The 17,853-nt window shown below is 41.9% G+C and overlaps 1 protein-coding gene across 1 annotated transcript; it reads right to left on the bottom strand.

Annotated features, from left to right (window-relative positions):
• Positions 1–3,169: 3,169 nt before the first annotated feature.
• LOC311220756 (Golgi phosphoprotein 3) lies at positions 3,170–16,645 on the bottom strand. The gene is made up of 3 exons (XM_084304311.1): positions 16,545–16,645; positions 8,310–8,424; positions 3,170–4,167 (listed from the first exon to the last, which is right to left on the bottom strand). The coding sequence occupies exons 1-3, from the start codon at positions 16,623–16,625 to the stop codon at positions 3,743–3,745; spliced, it is 621 nt and encodes a 206-aa protein (XP_084160437.1). The 5' UTR covers positions 16,626–16,645; the 3' UTR covers positions 3,170–3,742.
• Positions 16,646–17,853: the final 1,208 nt, after the last annotated feature.

The following is a 17,853-nucleotide window of genomic DNA, read 5'->3' as shown; positions in this document are numbered from 1 at the left end:
GTGGGATGTAGGAGATCGCTTATGGGATAAAGCCATCTCAAGTGGAAAGATGGATAAAGAAGTAAGTGGGATGTGGCGGACAGTGCATATTGGTGTATGTCATGACTTCAGCCATTCTTCCTGCGACAGTGGTTGAACATGGGAAACTGTTCTGCTGAGATTCATGTACCCTTATTCATATTAGCTGCTGCTGCAGCTAACAGATCCAGATTTTAAGACAGTTTTGGCTGCTGTGAGTCCATCTCTGGCTGTTTGAAGTAAAGATTATTATCTATAGCCTGAAGAACCTGAACCTCAGGGGAGAATAAGTATTATTCAGGGACTCATTTTTCTAAAACAAACTTCCAAGTTAATCTCAAAAACAGGATTTTGAAGGATAAATCCACAAATGGCATAGACGCATTTAATTTTACAGTCCTTGAGATATACATCTTCCTGTGTTTCTAGAGATGACTTTACAGTGCTCCTATATGAGGTGTTAGTGAAAACTCTGTGCCACGCATGATGCTTTTGAGGTGAAAGTTGCATAAATTGGCTATAAAAGACTGGTGACCGAGTGCTCATGTGTTCGTGCCCATTTCTCCTACAAAGTAAATATATGTATTAACCGTGTTCTCTGTGAACTGGACTGAATCTGTACTGAAACAAAATAAAGCACCCTTTCAAGCTATGAGCTCCAAGTGGTAGATGTGTATCACATGCATGCAGTATCTGAAGGTTTTTTTCATTTATTGAGTAACTTATGAGTATTTTTCCTAAGGTCTTCACCAGTTTGGGAAATGGAACTTTTCCGTTTTCCATTAAAGTGTGAGTTCTATCTAAACTGAGCTTCAGGCACTTCAGGTAGTCAAAAGCCTGTTTGCATCCTAGTTTCCCTGTATTGTGTCCATCTATCTTTCTAAATGGAAAGGGGTTTCCAGGTTCAACATTTTTTGAAAATAACTCCTTTATTCTGTGGTTATGCTTAATTTATACAACAGTTTAATTACTCAGGGAATTAGGTGCTGCCAAGTGCTTTATAAGTGTCAAATATAAAAGCATGACTTCAGGTGGTCTTGCATAGGAGGGGAGGATCTTTGGATGGGGAATAAACATGGTGAGAACTACTGCCCATGTTCATCTCAAGACAAGACAAGACAGGACAAGAGCTAGAGTTTGCTCCCATTGCATTTTTTTTATTATGTTTTCTCCTTTCTACAAAGCAGCAACACAAAGCCTTTGAAAAGCTGAAGATAAAAAATGCCTTCTGACTCAGGAGGAGAAGCTTCTGTAGAAACAGAAGAAAAGCTGGCTTTTAAGACAATGGAAAGGATAGGGAAAGAAATGCTGATTTAGTAGGATTTTTCCCCCCACTACCTCTCCAAACTGTTTGCTGTTTCTACTTTTTATTTTTTTCCTCTCAAACCTTTTGGCACCTGGTCTTCTCGCTCCGCTCCGCTCTCTTTCTTGGTGACTTCCTCTTTTGTGCTCAGAAACAATGTGTACTAACTTTGAACCTCAGATGTTTCTACTCTTGCCTTTTTATTACTAAGCTTTTCATTGCCTTCAGTTTTAGAGTCAATTTGAGCTTAAATCTATTGCCTCATCTTCAGAGTTGCTTTCACCTCTTCTCTGATTTCCTACTGATGCTTCAAGGAACCTCCCCTTCTTCAACAAATATCTTTGTCTACACTAGCTGCCTTGGTGGTTGAACTAAAGCAGCTGGCTTTCTGATCCAGCTTACATGATGTGATTTGTTAAGATGAACAGAAGCTGATGCTAATTTACACTGAAACTTCTCTTTGCTTGCTTCCAAAGCAAGCTATTGTCCATGCAGCAGGGAGGACTTAGAGCTGAGTATCATGACTTTTACCAGAGTTCTCTAATGTAAGAAGATCTTGTTCCTGAGTCAGTGCTCTAAAGACTTGCTATCTCCTTACTCAAGCTTTTCGTGTAGTAAGGTCATATACAAGATTAATTCTCCATTTTGGGCTATCTGCTTGTTGAAAAGAGGGTAAGTTTGTGTTGCAGCGCTAAAAAGCATCTTTTCTAGTGGGGCATTTATTTTTACGGAAGTTGTAGACAAATTATTTTGAAGGCTGATTCACTTCTATAAAGCAATAAGTAGGTGTGGTGGTTTTACTCGGGTGGGCAGCCGAGTTCCACCACGGCCACTCTCTCACTCCCCCCTCCTCAAAGGGGAAGGGAGAGAAAATACGATGAAAAGGGCTCAAGGGTTGAGATAAGGACAGGGAGATCACTCAACAATTATTGCGACGGGCAAAACGGACTCAGAGTAGGGAGATAGTAAGATTTATTGCCTATTACTAACAAGCTAGAGAAGTGAGAAACAAAAGAAAGAAACCAAAAATGCCTTCCCCCATCCGCCCACTTCCACCTCCTCCCCCCGAGTGGTGCAGGGGAATGGGGGTTGCAGTCAGTCTGTAGCGCTTCATCTCTGCTACTCCTCGGTCACTCTTGTCCCCTGCTCCAGTGTGGGGTTCCTCCCACGGGATGCAGTCCTTCCTAAACTAATCCTGTGTGGGCTTCCCACAGGCAGCAGCTCTTCAAGAACTGCTCCATATATGGGTCCGTACCATGGGGTCCATTCATCAGGAGCACACTGCTCCAACCTGGGTCCCCCACAGGCAGCAGATCCTGATAGGTCACCTGCTCCTGTGTGGGCTCCTCTCCACGGGCTACAAGTCTGTCCTGGAATCTGCTCTGGCGGGGGTCCTCCACAGGCCGCAACCTCCTTCAGGGCAGGTCCACCTGCTCCACCATGATCTCCTCCATGGGCTGCAGCATGGAATCCTGCTCCACCGTGGTACTCCATGGGCTGCAGGGGGACAGCCTGCTTCACCATGGTCCTCACCACATGCCGCAGGGGACTTCTGCTCCAGAGCCTGGAGCACCTCCTCCCCCTCCTTCTTCACTGAACTTGGAGCCTGCAAGGCTGTTTCTCACTCCTCTCTATCTCCCAGCTGCTGTTCCCCCGTAGATTATTTTTTTCCCTGTTTTAAATATGCTCTCACAGAGGCACAAAAGATATTGCTTATTAGCCTGGTTCTAGCCAGCGGCGGGGCCCTTATCTAACATGGGGCAGCTTCTGGATTCTTAAGCAAAATCTGTACGCACAATAAATTACATTATATATTACAGAGGTTCATGTTTGTAAAATTTATGGGGTTTTACAGGAACTATTGACAAAGCTGTTAAATGGAATTTCTGCTTTTAAAGTAATTTTGTCAGATATAATTGAAACAACATTTGTGTATAAAATGCCCTGACAGACACTTCGACATGGAGCTTTGGTGATTTTTTAAAAAGACCCTTTTTGATCTGTTATGAATTGTACTGCAGAAGTATTGAGGCATGCACACATCTGTGTCAGCTGAGACTAGTGATCCAATTGCATGCACGTTTCCTCGAGGTGCTTTCCATGTTAAACCACTTCAATAACAATAAGATGAAAAACAGAGTAACAAATATTTCAGATAACTCAAATTTAAAAGGAAATGGAAAGCCAATATGGCAGTAAAACCTTTTTCTGTTGTTTTAAATAGTTGTTTTAAATGTCTCTTGTACCAACAGAATCCTGTATACAGATGCACAGAGAAAGAAGGAATACACCACTTATAATTCCATTAAACAAAAGCCAATTCATGTGAGAAGGTACAAATTACAGAAAACATGAATAGCCAATAGAAGAGAAACAATTGGTTTACATGAAAGAAAAGAGAACACTGCAGTCTGATTGCAGTTATTTTGTGAAAGCTGCTACAACAGCCCACAGAACCTCATTCGTGTTGGCTTTCATACATTCAACCTCAGGGTCTAAATCCAGAAGCTGCCGCATTCTCTTTGTCGCTAAATCATACTGCTCATCCAAAAGGGGGGCAAAAGCGTTCTCCAGAACATCTGAAGCATGGGCTAAATAAACGAGTGCCAACAAGCGCTTGTCCATGCGGTGGGGGTCATTCACCCATTTGTCAAGAACTGCTTCTTGAACCTTCTTGATGAGGCGCTGTTTGATATTGTTGTTGGTGAGAGGGTGCGTAGTCATGTCAAAAAGAAGGAAGTTCTGTTTCTCTGTTGTCAGTACACCTTTTTCCACTAGATTTTTAGCTAACCGTTCACGGACATTTCGTAACTGGTAGTGCAACTTTAATGGGTTCCATGTTTCACCTAAAAAAAAAAAGCAAACAAAAAAGCCAACAGTCAGGCAAAATCTAAGCTGTACTACTACAGCAATTTTTTCCTCTCCCGTGGCGCAGAATGAGCTGTCAAATTCATATAGCTGACTATTACAGTAAGTTAGCGCGCTCATGTCACCATTTCTCTGATCTCTGACCCATCTAGATACATGCGTAGAGACTGAGACCACGTGAGCATCTCTGAGGAGTTTCACTGTGCATTTAAAGTTGGGATGAAACACTAGCTAAGCCATGTCTTGAGCAAAGATATGACAAACAAGCACTTCTGTACTGAAGAAAAATTAGCCATGAAGACATTTTTTTTTTTTTAAACAGTAACCATAAAAATGAAAATTAAAAAAGTTTTAAAAAGCATCTCCTCCAGCCTTGTCTGCTCAGTCTTTGTCAATTCAGGGACTGGAAAAATCACAGAATCATCTAGGTTGGAAGAGACCTCCAAGATCACCTAGTCCAACCTCTGACCTAACACTAACCAGTCCTCCACCAAACCATATCAAAGTCTAAACGTCTTTTAAAGACCTCCAGGGATGGTGCCTCAACCACTTCCCTGGGCAGCCTATTCCAATGCCTAACAACCCTTTCAGTAAAGAAGTTCTTCCTAAGATCCGACCTAAACCTCCCCTGGAGCAACTTTAGCCCATTCCCCCTCATCCTTTCGCCAGGCACGTGGGAGAATAGACCAATCTCCACCTTGCTACAGCCTCCTTTAAGGTACCTGTAGAGTGCGATAAGGTTGCCCCTGAGCCTCCTCTTCTCCAGGCTGAACAATCCCAGCTCCCTCAGCCGCTCCTTGTAAGACTTATAAGCATCATTGCTATTCTTTCTGTCACAAAGGCAAGCTAATGCACACCTATCCCACATGCTCTCCTCATTTCTCTTATTGTGGTGGTTTTACCGTGCTGGGCAGCTAAACCCCACAACCGCTCTCTCACTCCCCCTCTTTTAGATGAGGAGAGGGAGAAGTAAAGCAAAGAACAACTCACGGGTTGAGATAAGGATAATTTAATTAAAGGGAAATAATAATAATAATTAAAGATTATTATGAACAATTTAACTAAAGGGAAATAAAAAGGGAAAGGGGAAAAGGGAGGGGGAAAGGGAAAAATAAAAAGAAGGGAGGAAAACAAACAAAATAAATGAAGGCTATGTGGAAGTGCAGAAGAAAGAAATTACTCTCTACTTCCCACAAATGAGCGATGATTGACCACGTCCTTGAAGCCGGGCCTCAACGCACGCAGCCGGTGTTCGGGAGGAGGACCGACGTTTTCCCAACAAGAGCCCACCCCTCCCCTCTTCTTCCTGTTTCCACCTTTTATTGCTGAGTGTGACATCACATGGTATGAAATATCCCTTTGATTGGTTTAGGTCAGCTGCCCTAGTGATGTTTCTCTCCTCACTTTTTGCCCACCCCCTAGGAGGGTTAGAGAGAGGCCCGGTCCTGTGCCAGCACTGCTCAGCAGTAGACACAACACTGGTGTGATACCACTGCTGTTCCAGCTACAAGTGCAGAGTACAGCACTGTATGGGCTGCTGCCGGGAAAGATAACATTCCAGCCAGACCCAGTACACTTATTTCTTCAGTTTTATGCTCTTCTTTCCACTTCTGCTCCCTCCAAGGTGAAACAGACATGCACCATGTGAGTGTGGGTGGATGGATGTACAGAAGAGCACTCGTGTTGAGAAGGGCTTTGATGTTTCTATGAAAACTATTTCTAATGCTTTGTTATGGCAGGACAAATGGGCACTTCAGAGCACATGTATGCACTTAAAGGAATTTTAAAAGCACAAAATAATACACCAGCAGCTACTGATAAAGCTGAAGTTGTTAAGCACTGAGAAATCCTTCTTTGATTAGAAGTTTACTTCAGCTAAAGTTTTTAGGTCCAGCTTAACTCAGTATTTACTTTAAGTATTAAAATCTCCTCCTGATATTAAACAGCCTATGCGCTTTAAGAGGCAAGGGAAGAAACAGCATTAAGTATTTCTTATGTAGAAGTGTTTTTTCCATAAACAATATGACAACTTCTATAGCAACTTGTATCTTAGAAAGCTTTTTTTTTTTTTTTTTTTTTTAAATCTTTGGTTATCTTTTAATAATACTACTTAAAACAAAAACAAAACAAAACAAACAAAAAAACCCCCACAGATTAATTTAAGGTTTCACTCATTGCAATGGAAGGTGGCAAACTGCATCTAAGTAACAGCCAGGTTAAGTACACAAATGAGGTAACACCAACTGCATAGTGAGAGGTAAAGAATCTACCTAGGCCTGAACTATGTAAGTCCCTATAGGTCCTACACCTCATTGAGGTGTGATTTCCCAGCTTGACCACAAATGAAACTATCATATGCCAGCCACCACCTCCCCCAGAAAAGGCAGTCTCCTTATAGTGTTTCACATAGTAGAGGTTATTTCCTAGATGCTTCTAAATTTGTCAGGTGAATGCATCTATATGATAATAAAAATCAGTACTGTGGTGACACCTTGTGACCAATCTCCACCATTACACAGATGTAACATTTATTTCATCTGCAGGAAGACCTGACATTTTGATCCAAACTTCTATATTCCCTATGCTTGTTTCCCTTAGAGGTGATCTTATAAACAAGAACAGCCTGGAAAATATAGCCTCAAATGTCCATACAAATATTTCTGTGATGGCTTTGAACTTGTGTGTACTGGACCTTTAAGCAGTATTCTTTGCGTCTCTGATAATTATGGCTGGAATAGCTATTTTCCAGGATCCACCCCTAAAGTAAAACTCTAAAAGAATTTACAGAAAGAAAAAAAAAATCTTCACAGGGCAGTTCTCTTAACCATGGGAAATGCAAAGAACCCTAATGCCATCAAAGAACTAGTAATTAAATACCCATGGGCAATTAAAAAGGATTGATCCCCACTAAACCATATCCCTAAGCCCTACATCTAAACGTCTTTTAAAGACTTCCAGGGATGGTGACTCCACCACTTCCCTGGGCAGCCTGTTCCAGTGTCTAACAACCCTTTCGGTAAAGAAGTTCTTCCTAACATCTAACCTAAAACTCCCCTGGCGCAACTTTAGCCCATTCCCCCTCGTCCTGTCACCAGGCACGTGGGAAAACAGGCCAACCCCCACCTCACTACAGCCTCCTTTAAGGTATCTGTAGAGAGCGATAAGGTCGCCCCTGAGCCTCCTCTTCTCCAGGCTGAACAAGCCCAGCTCCCTCAGCCGCTCCTCGTAGGACTTGTTCTCCAGGCCCCTCACCAGCTTCGTCGCCCTTCTCTGGACCCGCTCAAGCACCTCGATGTCCTTCTTGTAGCGAGGGGCTCAATCACTCAATAGTGATTCTCTCCGCACTACTGCTCATGCACCTGAAGTACAGCTCTGATCTACTCCAGGGAAGCTGCATTTTGTGTTTTGTAAAAACAGCCAAACCTTGGTGATACATTTTGGCTACAGAAAAAATAATGCTTTTGGCCACTGATCTCTTCAGTTTAATTTATGTAGTTTAATTTATTTCAGTTTACTTTCCTTTACAGAAAAAGCTGCGCACAAAGTGCTCATCTTGAAGCCTTTGTTTTGAACAACTAGAAATACATATATATTCAACATATATTCTAATGTTATTACATTTCTCTAGTTCATGGAAAAACAGAACTCCTCTCTATTGTTTCTTTATGATTGATGGCTGAATTTTCACCCTCAATTTTTACATAGGAACAGTGAGCTCTTTATCTTCTTTCCTCATCAAAAAGCTCTGAATACTGAATCCATGTGATTATACTCTAAACTTTACTACCCCTCATTTCCAGTTACAGAGGAAGGCAGTTATACGCCTCAAGGGCACAGTCCTGATTCACTTCAGATTCAGCAGAAGACATCTCTTCCATAGAGTTGATATGTTCTGACACTTCAATCTAGATCCTTTCAGTACCAACTTAAGTCAAAAGAAACAGTTACTTATGTTTGATTAAAGACTACAATCAGCAAGAGACTGTTCTAAAGGACAGAATAATTACAATTTTGCATAATTTCTTCTCCCAAGTCTTGCAGTGTAATCTCTAGCGATGCCATATTGAGTGGTATCACTAGAGATTACAAAAAAAGCAAATATGTTATGTCCAAGGCTTACCACTAAGCAGTTCAATCCAATTTTGTACTGTTTCAGGAGGTTGGGTCTCCTTTATGTGTTTCAGAGCTTCATCAAGCAGAACATCCCCTGTAGAAGTATCTGACTTGCAAATCACCTATGACAGAACGAAACACAGCATTTTCACTTAGTTCATATGCCATAAACATCCAACAATAAAAAAACAGGAAAATTAACTAAACTTATAGCATTCATAAATGCTTAACTCTTTGTTTATATATACATATTTTTAAGGAAGATAATCCACTGACCTGACTAGGTCCTTCATTTCTTCCTCAAAACAAAGTACACTACAGCGTTAAACTGATCTCTGATGGCACTCTATTTTACTGCTTCAAATCAATTTATTAAAAATACTGCAGTTAAACAATTAGGCCACATGAAACTGAGAAATCAGTTAGGAACTGGAAAAAAACAGGAAAACTGGTCAATACACCATCTGTAAGTTTTTCAGCTCTGAAAAACATGCTGACCAGCAATATTACGTTCCATTCACTAACAGTTCATATATATTAAGCAAAATCTGTACGTACAATAAATGACATTATATATTACAGGGGTTTATGTTTCCATTTAATAAATTCTAAAATGATTTATTTGACTTATTTCCCCAAGAGAGCACAGGAGAAAGAAAATCATTCACAGGAATGTAATAAAACTTAAGAACTTGAGTAACTGCTTGTTTACCAGTACAAGCAGTTATATAAACCATGTACAAATACCTTTTTTTTTTTTTTTTTTTTTTTCCTCTTGGTTAGAAAGAGGACACAGAATCACAGAATCGTCTAGGTTGGAAGAGACCTCCAAGATCACCTAGTCCAACCTCTGACCTAATACTAACCAGTCCTCCACTAAACGATATCCAACCTAAACCTCCCCTGGAGCAATTTTAGCCCGTCCCCCCTCATCCTTTCACCAGGCAAATGGGAGAATAGACCAATCCCCACCTCGCTACAGCCTCCTTTCAGGTACCTGTAGAGAGCAATAAGGTCACCCCTGAGCCTCCTTTTCTCCAGGCTGAACAAGCCCAGCTCCCTTAGCCGCTCCTCATAAGACTTGTTCTCCAGACCCCTCACCAGCTTCATCGCCCTTCTCTGGACTCGCTTGAGCACCTCGATGTCCTCTTTGTAGCAAGGGGCCCAAAACTGAACACAGTACTCGAGGTGCGGCCTCACCAGAGCCGAGTACAGGGGGACAATCACTTCCCTAGACCTGCTGGCCACACTGCTTCTTATCCAAGCCAGGAGGCTGCTGGCCTTCTTGGCCACCTGAGCACACTGCTGGCTCATATTCAGCCGACTATCAACCAATACTCCCAGGTCCTTCTCCGCCAGGCAGCTTTCCAGCCACTCATCTCCCAGCCTGTAGCACTGCTTGGGGTTATTGCACCCCAGGTGCAGGACCTGGCACTTGGCCTTGGTGAACTTCATACAGTTGGCCTCAGCCCATCGGTCCAGCCTATCCAGATCCTCCTGCAGAGCCTTCCTACCCTCAAGTACATCGACACACACACCTAACTTGGTGTCATCTGCGAACTTACTGAGGGTGCACTTGATCCCCTCATCCAGATCATCGATAAAGATATTAAAGAGGACTGGCCCCAGTACTGAGCCCTGGGGGACGCCACTAGTGACCGGCCTCCAACTGGATTTGACTCCATTCACCACGACTCTTTGGCCCGGCTACCCAGCCAGTTTCTATCCCAACGAAGCATACACCAGTCAAAGCCATGAGCAGCCAGTTTCTTGAGGAGAATGCTGTGGGAAACGGTGTCAAAAGCCTTGCTGAAGTCAAGGTAGACCACATCCACAGCCTTTTCCTCATCCACTAATTATTCGGCGGTCTATAACAGACCCCCACCAGGATGCTTGGCTTGTTGACAACAGCACCAAGCTAAAAACTTATGGATTTAATTAGCCCAAGTCAATATAGTTTAATTGTAAAAAGGACACAGCCCCAAAAAGAAAACACTGTTTCTTTAGGAAAAGTATAATTACTACAGCACCAAAGCTGCTTATGAAAATAATGATTAAAACTGGCAATTCAAGTTGTTTGATAAGTTATCTTTTTACCTGATGCCTATAAAGTGCTAACAGGAAACAAAGAAAAAAACTTAACCACATCAAAACAACTCCAGAAATAGAGAAGCAGTAGGTAGAAAGTCTTATTTTTTAGTAAAGCTTCCCAGTAATCAGAAAGATGCTTGTTACCAGTCAGTAAAAGCTTTAAGTTTTCCATTGAAATACATCCCAAGTTTAATTCTGTAGTTCTAATAATTCTTGCTACAAATAGAAGAACGTATTCTCATAGGGTCTGTAGATAACACTGAACAGAAATGAGTTGCAGTGGTAGGACAGCTTTGTAATGGCAAGGTGAACCTTAACTGGCGATGCGTCCAAGTATGAGATGAAATCAGAAAAAAATGCAAAGTATTACAGTCAGAGTGAAAAACAAGGAACAAATATGAAAGATATAATAAATGACTGCATAATCAGAATGGCAGAAAAAACATTAATAGTAATTCTAGCAGTAAAATAAAAACCAAACGAATTAACAAAAGGCAAGTCTTTTGACAAAGGGAAAATTTCATTCTAAGCTATATTAACAGGAAAGTTGTAGGAAAGATCTTAGTGAATACCTAGCAGGTTATAGCTAGAATATTATGTCCATTTTAGATAGTGTATATAAAGCATATGGGGTCCCGATGGGATGCATCCACGTGTGCTAAGGGAGTTGGTAGAGGTGATTGCTGAACCGCTCTCTATCATCTTTGAAAGGTCCTGGAGAACAGGAGAGGTGCCTGAAGATTGGAGGATAGCCAGTGTCACTCCAGTCTTCAAGAAGGGCAAGAAGGAAGATCCGGGAAACTACAGGCCAGTCAGTCTCACCTCTGTCCCTGGAAAGGTGTTGGAACAGCTTGTTCTGGATGCCATCTCCAAGCAATTGGAAGAGAAGAAGGTTACGAGTAGTCAGCATGGATTCACCAAGGGGAAGTCGTGCTTGACCAACCTCGTTGCCTTCTATGATGGCACCACCAGGTGGGTAGGTGAGGGGAGAGCCGTGGATGTCATCTACCTTGACTTTAACAAGGCATTTCATACTGTCTCCCATGACATCCTGCTAGCAAAGCTGAGAAAGTGTGGGATAGAGGAGTGGACAGTAAGGTGGGTTGAGAACTAGCTGACTGGCCGAGCTCAGAGGGTGGTGATTGGAGGAGCAGAGTCTGGCTGGAGGCCTGTGACTAGCGGTGTTCCCCAGGGGTCGGTGCTGGGTCCGGTCTTGTTAAACATCTTCATTGACGACCTTGATGAGGAAATAGTGTCTGCCCTCAGCAGACACAAAGCTGGGAGGAGTGGCTGACATGCCAGAAGGCTGTGGTGCCATTCAGCGAGACCTGAACAGGCTGGAGAGATGGGCAGGAAGAAACCAAATGAGGTTTAACAAGAGCAAGTGTAGAGTCCTGCACCTGGGAAGGAACAACCCGAAGTATCAGTACAGGCTGGGGGATGACCTGCTGGAGAGGAGCTCTGAGGGTCCTGGTGGACAACAGGTTGACCATGAGCCAGCACTGTGCCCTCATGGCCAAGAGGGCTAATGGGATCCTGGCGTGCATTAAAAGGAGTGTGGCCAGCAGGTCAAGGGAGGTGATCCTCCCCCTCTACTCTGCCCTGGGCAGGCCTCACCTGGAGTACTGTGTCCACTTCTGGGCTCCCCAGTACAAAAAAAGACAAGGATCTCCTGGAAAGAGTCCAGCGGAGGGCCACAAAGATGATATGGTGCCTGGAGCATCTTCCCTATGAGGAAAGGCTGAGAGACCTGGGTCTGTTCAGCCTGGAGAAAAGAAGACTGGATCTCATTAATGTGTATAAATACCTGAGGTGTGGGAGACAGAGGGATTTGGCCAACCTCTTCTCAGTGGTCTGTGGGGACAGGACAAGGAGTAATGGCCACAAGATAGAGCACAGGAAGTTCCGCACCAACATGCGAAAGAACTTCTTCACGGTGAGAGTGACAGAGCACTGGAACAGGCTGCCCAGGGAGGTTGTGGAGTCTCCTTCTCTGGAGATATTTAAGGCCCGTCTGGACACCTACCTGGGCATCCTACTCTAAGGAACCTGCTTTGGCAGGGGATTGGACCCGATGATCTTTCGAGGTCCCTTCCAACCCCTTCAGTTCTGTGATTCTGTGCTCCTGTGATTTTAGATAGTGTATATAAAGCACTAAAATTTAAAACTTTATTAAATCAGCAAGAATGAAACAGTCAGCAATGACAGGTTAAAAAGAACTAGGTTTGATCAGATATAAAAATAAAGCATGTAAAATATTTTTGCAAAGTTGATAGCAATCAGGAGTTTAGAATTTTAGTCCAGACAATCCCTACTTGAAACTAAACACACAGAACGACACATTAACTTTATGATTTACAAGCTTGTAGTGTAACTTCACTCAAAAACTTCATTAACCACATTATAAGGATATATAATATTTTCCAGTTTTATACCAATTTTTCTGAACTTTTGGAAGTTTCTATTCTTTAATTATACATTAGTATATTTCAAGTTGGGTTTTTGGTTGCTAAATTTGGCTCTATTAATACCCACCTTTCATGTATTCCTTTAATAAATAGCCAAAAAACGCCCAACAATTTTATCTTTACTTCTTCTAAAAACTGACATTCCAGCAAAATTTTAGTTTCTTTGAAGTGTCCCATATGATTAATTTCACAGTAACCTTAGTTATAGTGGATAGTTCCAGCCTCCTGAAGCTGGTAACCTATTACTACTCACCATCTCACTAACAGATAAGATGCAAAGTCAAGTTATTGGCTTGTTTTGTTAAAAACAACCACCACCACACATACACCCCTCACTGAAGAGACGTAACCCAGACTTCAGAGCATTTTTGAAGAAAAAAAAAAAAAAAAAGATTTAAAAAGTTTAGAAAACAGCTTTCCTTGCTTATTTGGGGTTAAAATATTTTTACTGCCACTACAAGGAAGTTTAAGAAGTTAGTTTGAATATAATCCATGATGACAATCTGAGCCTCAATACACAGGCACTTAGAGCAAAGACCTATAAGGAGCATAGACTCTTCCATTCAACTCAGTCAGGACTCCATAAGCTCCTGTGAAGCCACAAAACATGGAGATTTTGTCTCCAAGTTTACCATTCTCTGAAGCCAGGCAATAAAGCACTGTTTCTTATACTATGCTACAGTGAACATTCACTGTACAGATTCTTCCAATTATCCTTCCCCTGAAACAAAAGTATTTTGATTTATACTTCTCAATATTTCTTTTCCCCCTCCCTTTCTCAGCACATGGAGACAGGCAATAATGGGAGCTCAGCCACCTCTCTCCTATATTCACAGATCTGCTCTTTCTTGGACAAGGATTTATTGATCAATGTCTCTTGGTTAATTAAAGCACAAGAAGAGTAGGAAATTGAGTGGGTCGGGCATCTTGTGAATTGAATCATCACAGAAGACTAAGTATCCTCAAGGGGAATATTTTCATTTTTTTAATAGATGAGTTAAGATAGAGAAAGAAGCTAATAGCCTGGTTCTTCAGATATGATGATCCTTAGCTCTATTAAGGAAGCCTTTCTTTATCCCAATTTTTCAGCTGTTTATCACGTAATAGCTTTGCCTGGTATCTGACTGCTAAGAACATTTCAATTATACAGAGTATTTAATTTGCATTTTCCACAATGAAGCTCTGCAATTAGGCAATGCTAAAAATGAAGTACCTCATGCATTGACTTTTTGAGTAAACTCTTTATAATTTAGTTTTAATAATAATTATGAGAAAAAAATCACTCATGCACGAATCACTCAGAATTATCAATTATAAAATACTGAAGTTAATCCACCAATGATTTGTTGAGATTTCTTTTCTTTCAAAAAACTGTAATTATTGGTTTTGCTTTCTGACATAGTAAGGAAGCCATTTTCTATCTTCAATAACCACTAGTCTTAGAAATTGCTTTATTTACATACAAACCTCGGCTTTCATTTGTTTCCAGCAGTGATACCATCAGTAGATACAACTCCAAAACAATGCAGTGATTATATACTCTCAAGCCAAATTTACAAGGATGTTGCAACATAAAAACACATCCTACTGACTTTCAGAATTTTTACTGAAGCTCATCAAGTCCGTCTGCCAGTTTCTCCATCTCATTTGTCTCCAGCATTCAAGCATGTTTATATATCTGCACTACTGACCAAAGAACTAGTTCTACCCTCCTCTTCTTCTCAGCTATTGCTTGTACCACACCTGATGACAAAACCAAGAAAATGATCTAAATAAAAATTTAACGGATCAGATACGTGAATTAGTTTTCAGCCAGAGTGATTACCTGACAAGGCTGCACAAACAGTAGTAAAAACTAAAGAGAGACTCCAAAAATAATAAGCTTCCTTGCAAAGACAGAACTGCTGTCTTTGCTGCTGAAGCTCCACACCTCACTGAATTGCAACCTTGTATACAACTAAACAGCTCATTCCATTCACTAACCATGGTACTTGGCTTTGTTTTTTTTTCTGTGAATTAAAGCGAGCAAAGCCTGCAAGCTTGTACCAAAGGAGGGTGGAGGTGGACACTTGGTAGAGTTCAGGCACATAAATCTACTAAACATGGGAACAAGACTGCAATTTCATATTAAACAATGCAAGACTTTACATAAAATGAGAAAAGACACATGAGAATGACTTCTAAACTGAGAGGTAGGGTAGGACAGAAGAAACATCATAGATATCAATAGTTAGGGATTTTACTTGCATGAAATTCTGTAAGCAGAAATCAATCTTCATTTGAATTTTATATTGTCTTTTTCATAGAATGCTCCTGCCTGCAAAAATCTCTAGATTTTCTTACAACAAAAAGAACAAAGCATTGAATACTAGTTAGATTTAGCTCTCCTTAAAGCAGCCAAAAAAAAAAAAAAAAAAAAAAAAGAACACAGACAGACCCACCCCTAAAAATCACATGATAAAATTTTAAAAGAGGAACGGGAGGCAGACAAGAATTTGGTTTGTATGCTGTAGTAAAGATATGCATGGTTATTTCTCCATTTTCCTTAAAAAAAAAAAAAAAAAAAAAAAAAAAAGAAAAGGCAGTTAAAACTTCAGGTAGACAGACCTGACAAGGTTTGCATAGAAAGAAAATAGCTGTTAAAGAACATTCCTGAATGCCTAAGGAGCCAAAAGCCTGAATATGCTTAAATGAAGCTAAAAGAAGCAGGTGCCGTTTGCCAGAACAGAGGTTCAATTCTTTGGAGGAGAAGGAAGCTGGAAGAAGATTAGGGAATTTGGAAGTGTTCCTTTAAAAAAAAAAAAATCAGCAAAGCATAATATTGACGGGGAAACAGGCTGTGAAAGAGGATTTCCTTGTGGTGGATAGAAATATTTGACCACGTATTCAATAAACTTATTTTACAAGTATCCACTAATGCTGATGAAGTAGAAATTCAAACAGTATGACTTTTCAAACAGTAGAATTCAAACTATGACTTCGCACATTTTGTACTAAGGAAAAAAAAAAAACGACAGCAAAATCAATAAATTAAAGCTTCAAATCTTCATCCTAACTCAATAAAGAACCTTAAAACTTTGCTCATCTTAAAGGTCAGCGAGTACAATCAATTTAACACACCAGTCATGCACTTTACCTAGAGTTTTGCGTTCTCAGGGGCCCAAGGTACAAGGATGTTTCCTTCCTACGCACTGCAAAGCATACCATGCAGAGGATACTGTGTACACCAGCACTAACTGGTGGCTTGCAGGATACATCTGTCTTGCTGTCAGTTAGCTGTCCATCTCAGCCCCAGCTCACATCTCACCGACACTGCAAAAGCCAGTTCCTTCGACAGATTGCAACTGGTGCTGCTGGAACCCAGCAGCAACTGCTATCACTGCACCCTGGCCACAGCCACAGCCAGATGATTGCAAAAGGCTCCCAACAGCAGCAGGAACACATCAAGAGAACAAACAGGAACTGAGAACAAGTACAGAAAATTTTACAAGACCTTTCAACTCACCACTGAAACAGTTTAGATAATAACTGTGCCTGTAACGTAAGTCACTACTCAGAATCTCTAACCCCATTTATAGGAAAAGAAAAAAAAATGTTTTACCTTAAAACTCACTGTTACTTGTAACTACTGCATTGCAAGAACACGATGCAAAAGCAAATATGAACACATTCCTCCCACTTACCTTTCTTGTCAATAGACTTTTGCGCCTAATTCCGCAAGCCTCTAGCTGAAGACGCCCTCGCAATGCCAATTCGATTAACATGCAGCCACGCAAACCTGAGGAGATGCAATCATTCCAAAATGAAGTGTAACCCTGAGAAGATGAAAAGACAGTAAGATACTTCCACCTCCACCTGAAAACAAATAGAAGAATCATAGAACCATTAAGGTTGGAAAAGATCTCCAAGATCATCTGGTCCAACCATTCCCCCACCACCAATATCACCCGATAAGCACCATGTTCAACCTTTCCTTAAACACCCCCAGGGACGGTGACTCCACCACCTCCCTGGGCAACTCATTCCTATGCCTGACCACTCTTTCTGAGAAGAAATGCCTCCCAATTTCCAACCTAAACCTCCCCTGGGCAACTTGAGGCCATTCCCTCTAGTCCTGTCACTAGTTATCTGCGAGAAAAGGCCAACCCCCAGCTCCCGACAACCTCCTTTCAGGTACCTGTAGAGAGCAATAAGGTCGCCCCCGAGCCTCCTCTCATCCAGACTAGACAACCCCAATTCCCTCAGCCACTCCTCATAGGACTTGAGTTCCAGGCCCTTCACCAGCTTCACGGCCCTTCTCTGGACATGCTCCAGGGCCTCAATGTCCTTCTTGTAATTAGGGGTCCAAAGCTGAACACAGTACTCGAGGTGTGGCCTCACCAGAGCAGAGTACAGGGGGACAATCACCTCCCTGGTCCTGCTGGCTACGCTATTCCTGATACAAACCAGGATGCCGTTGGCCTTCTTGGCCACCTGGGCACACTGCTGGCTCATGTTCAGGCAAGCATCAGTCAGCACCCCCAGATCCTTTTGCTCCGCACAGCTTTTGAGCCACTCTGCCCCAAGCCTGTAGTGTTGCATGGGGTTGTTGTGGCCAAAGTGCAGGATCCGGCACTTAGCCATGTTCAACCTCAACCCATTGGCCTCTGCCCATCAATGCAACCTGTCCAGGTCCCTCTACAGGACCTTCCTACCCTGCAGCAGATCAGCACTTCCCCCCAACTTGGAGCCATCTGCAAACTTTCTGAGGATGCACTTGATTTCCTCATCCAAGTCATCAATAAAGATATTAAAGAGGATAGGCCCCAACACTGATCCCTGGGGAACTCCACTAGTGACCTGTCACTGTTGAGGATTTTTTGAAACAGCAAAGATCCCATGGCTTGCTGCAGCTGAGCAAACCAAGCTACCAGGACAACTACAAGAAGTTCCCATGACAGCGTTCCCACATCGCCCGACTGAGGAATTTAGAAAAATATTGTTACCAGCCTC

The sequence above is a fragment of the Netta rufina genome (assembly GCF_964035555.1).
Source record: "Netta rufina genome assembly, chromosome: W".
NCBI lineage: Eukaryota > Metazoa > Chordata > Aves > Anseriformes > Anatidae > Netta > Netta rufina.
This window is presented reverse-complemented; position numbering and strand designations above follow the sequence as displayed.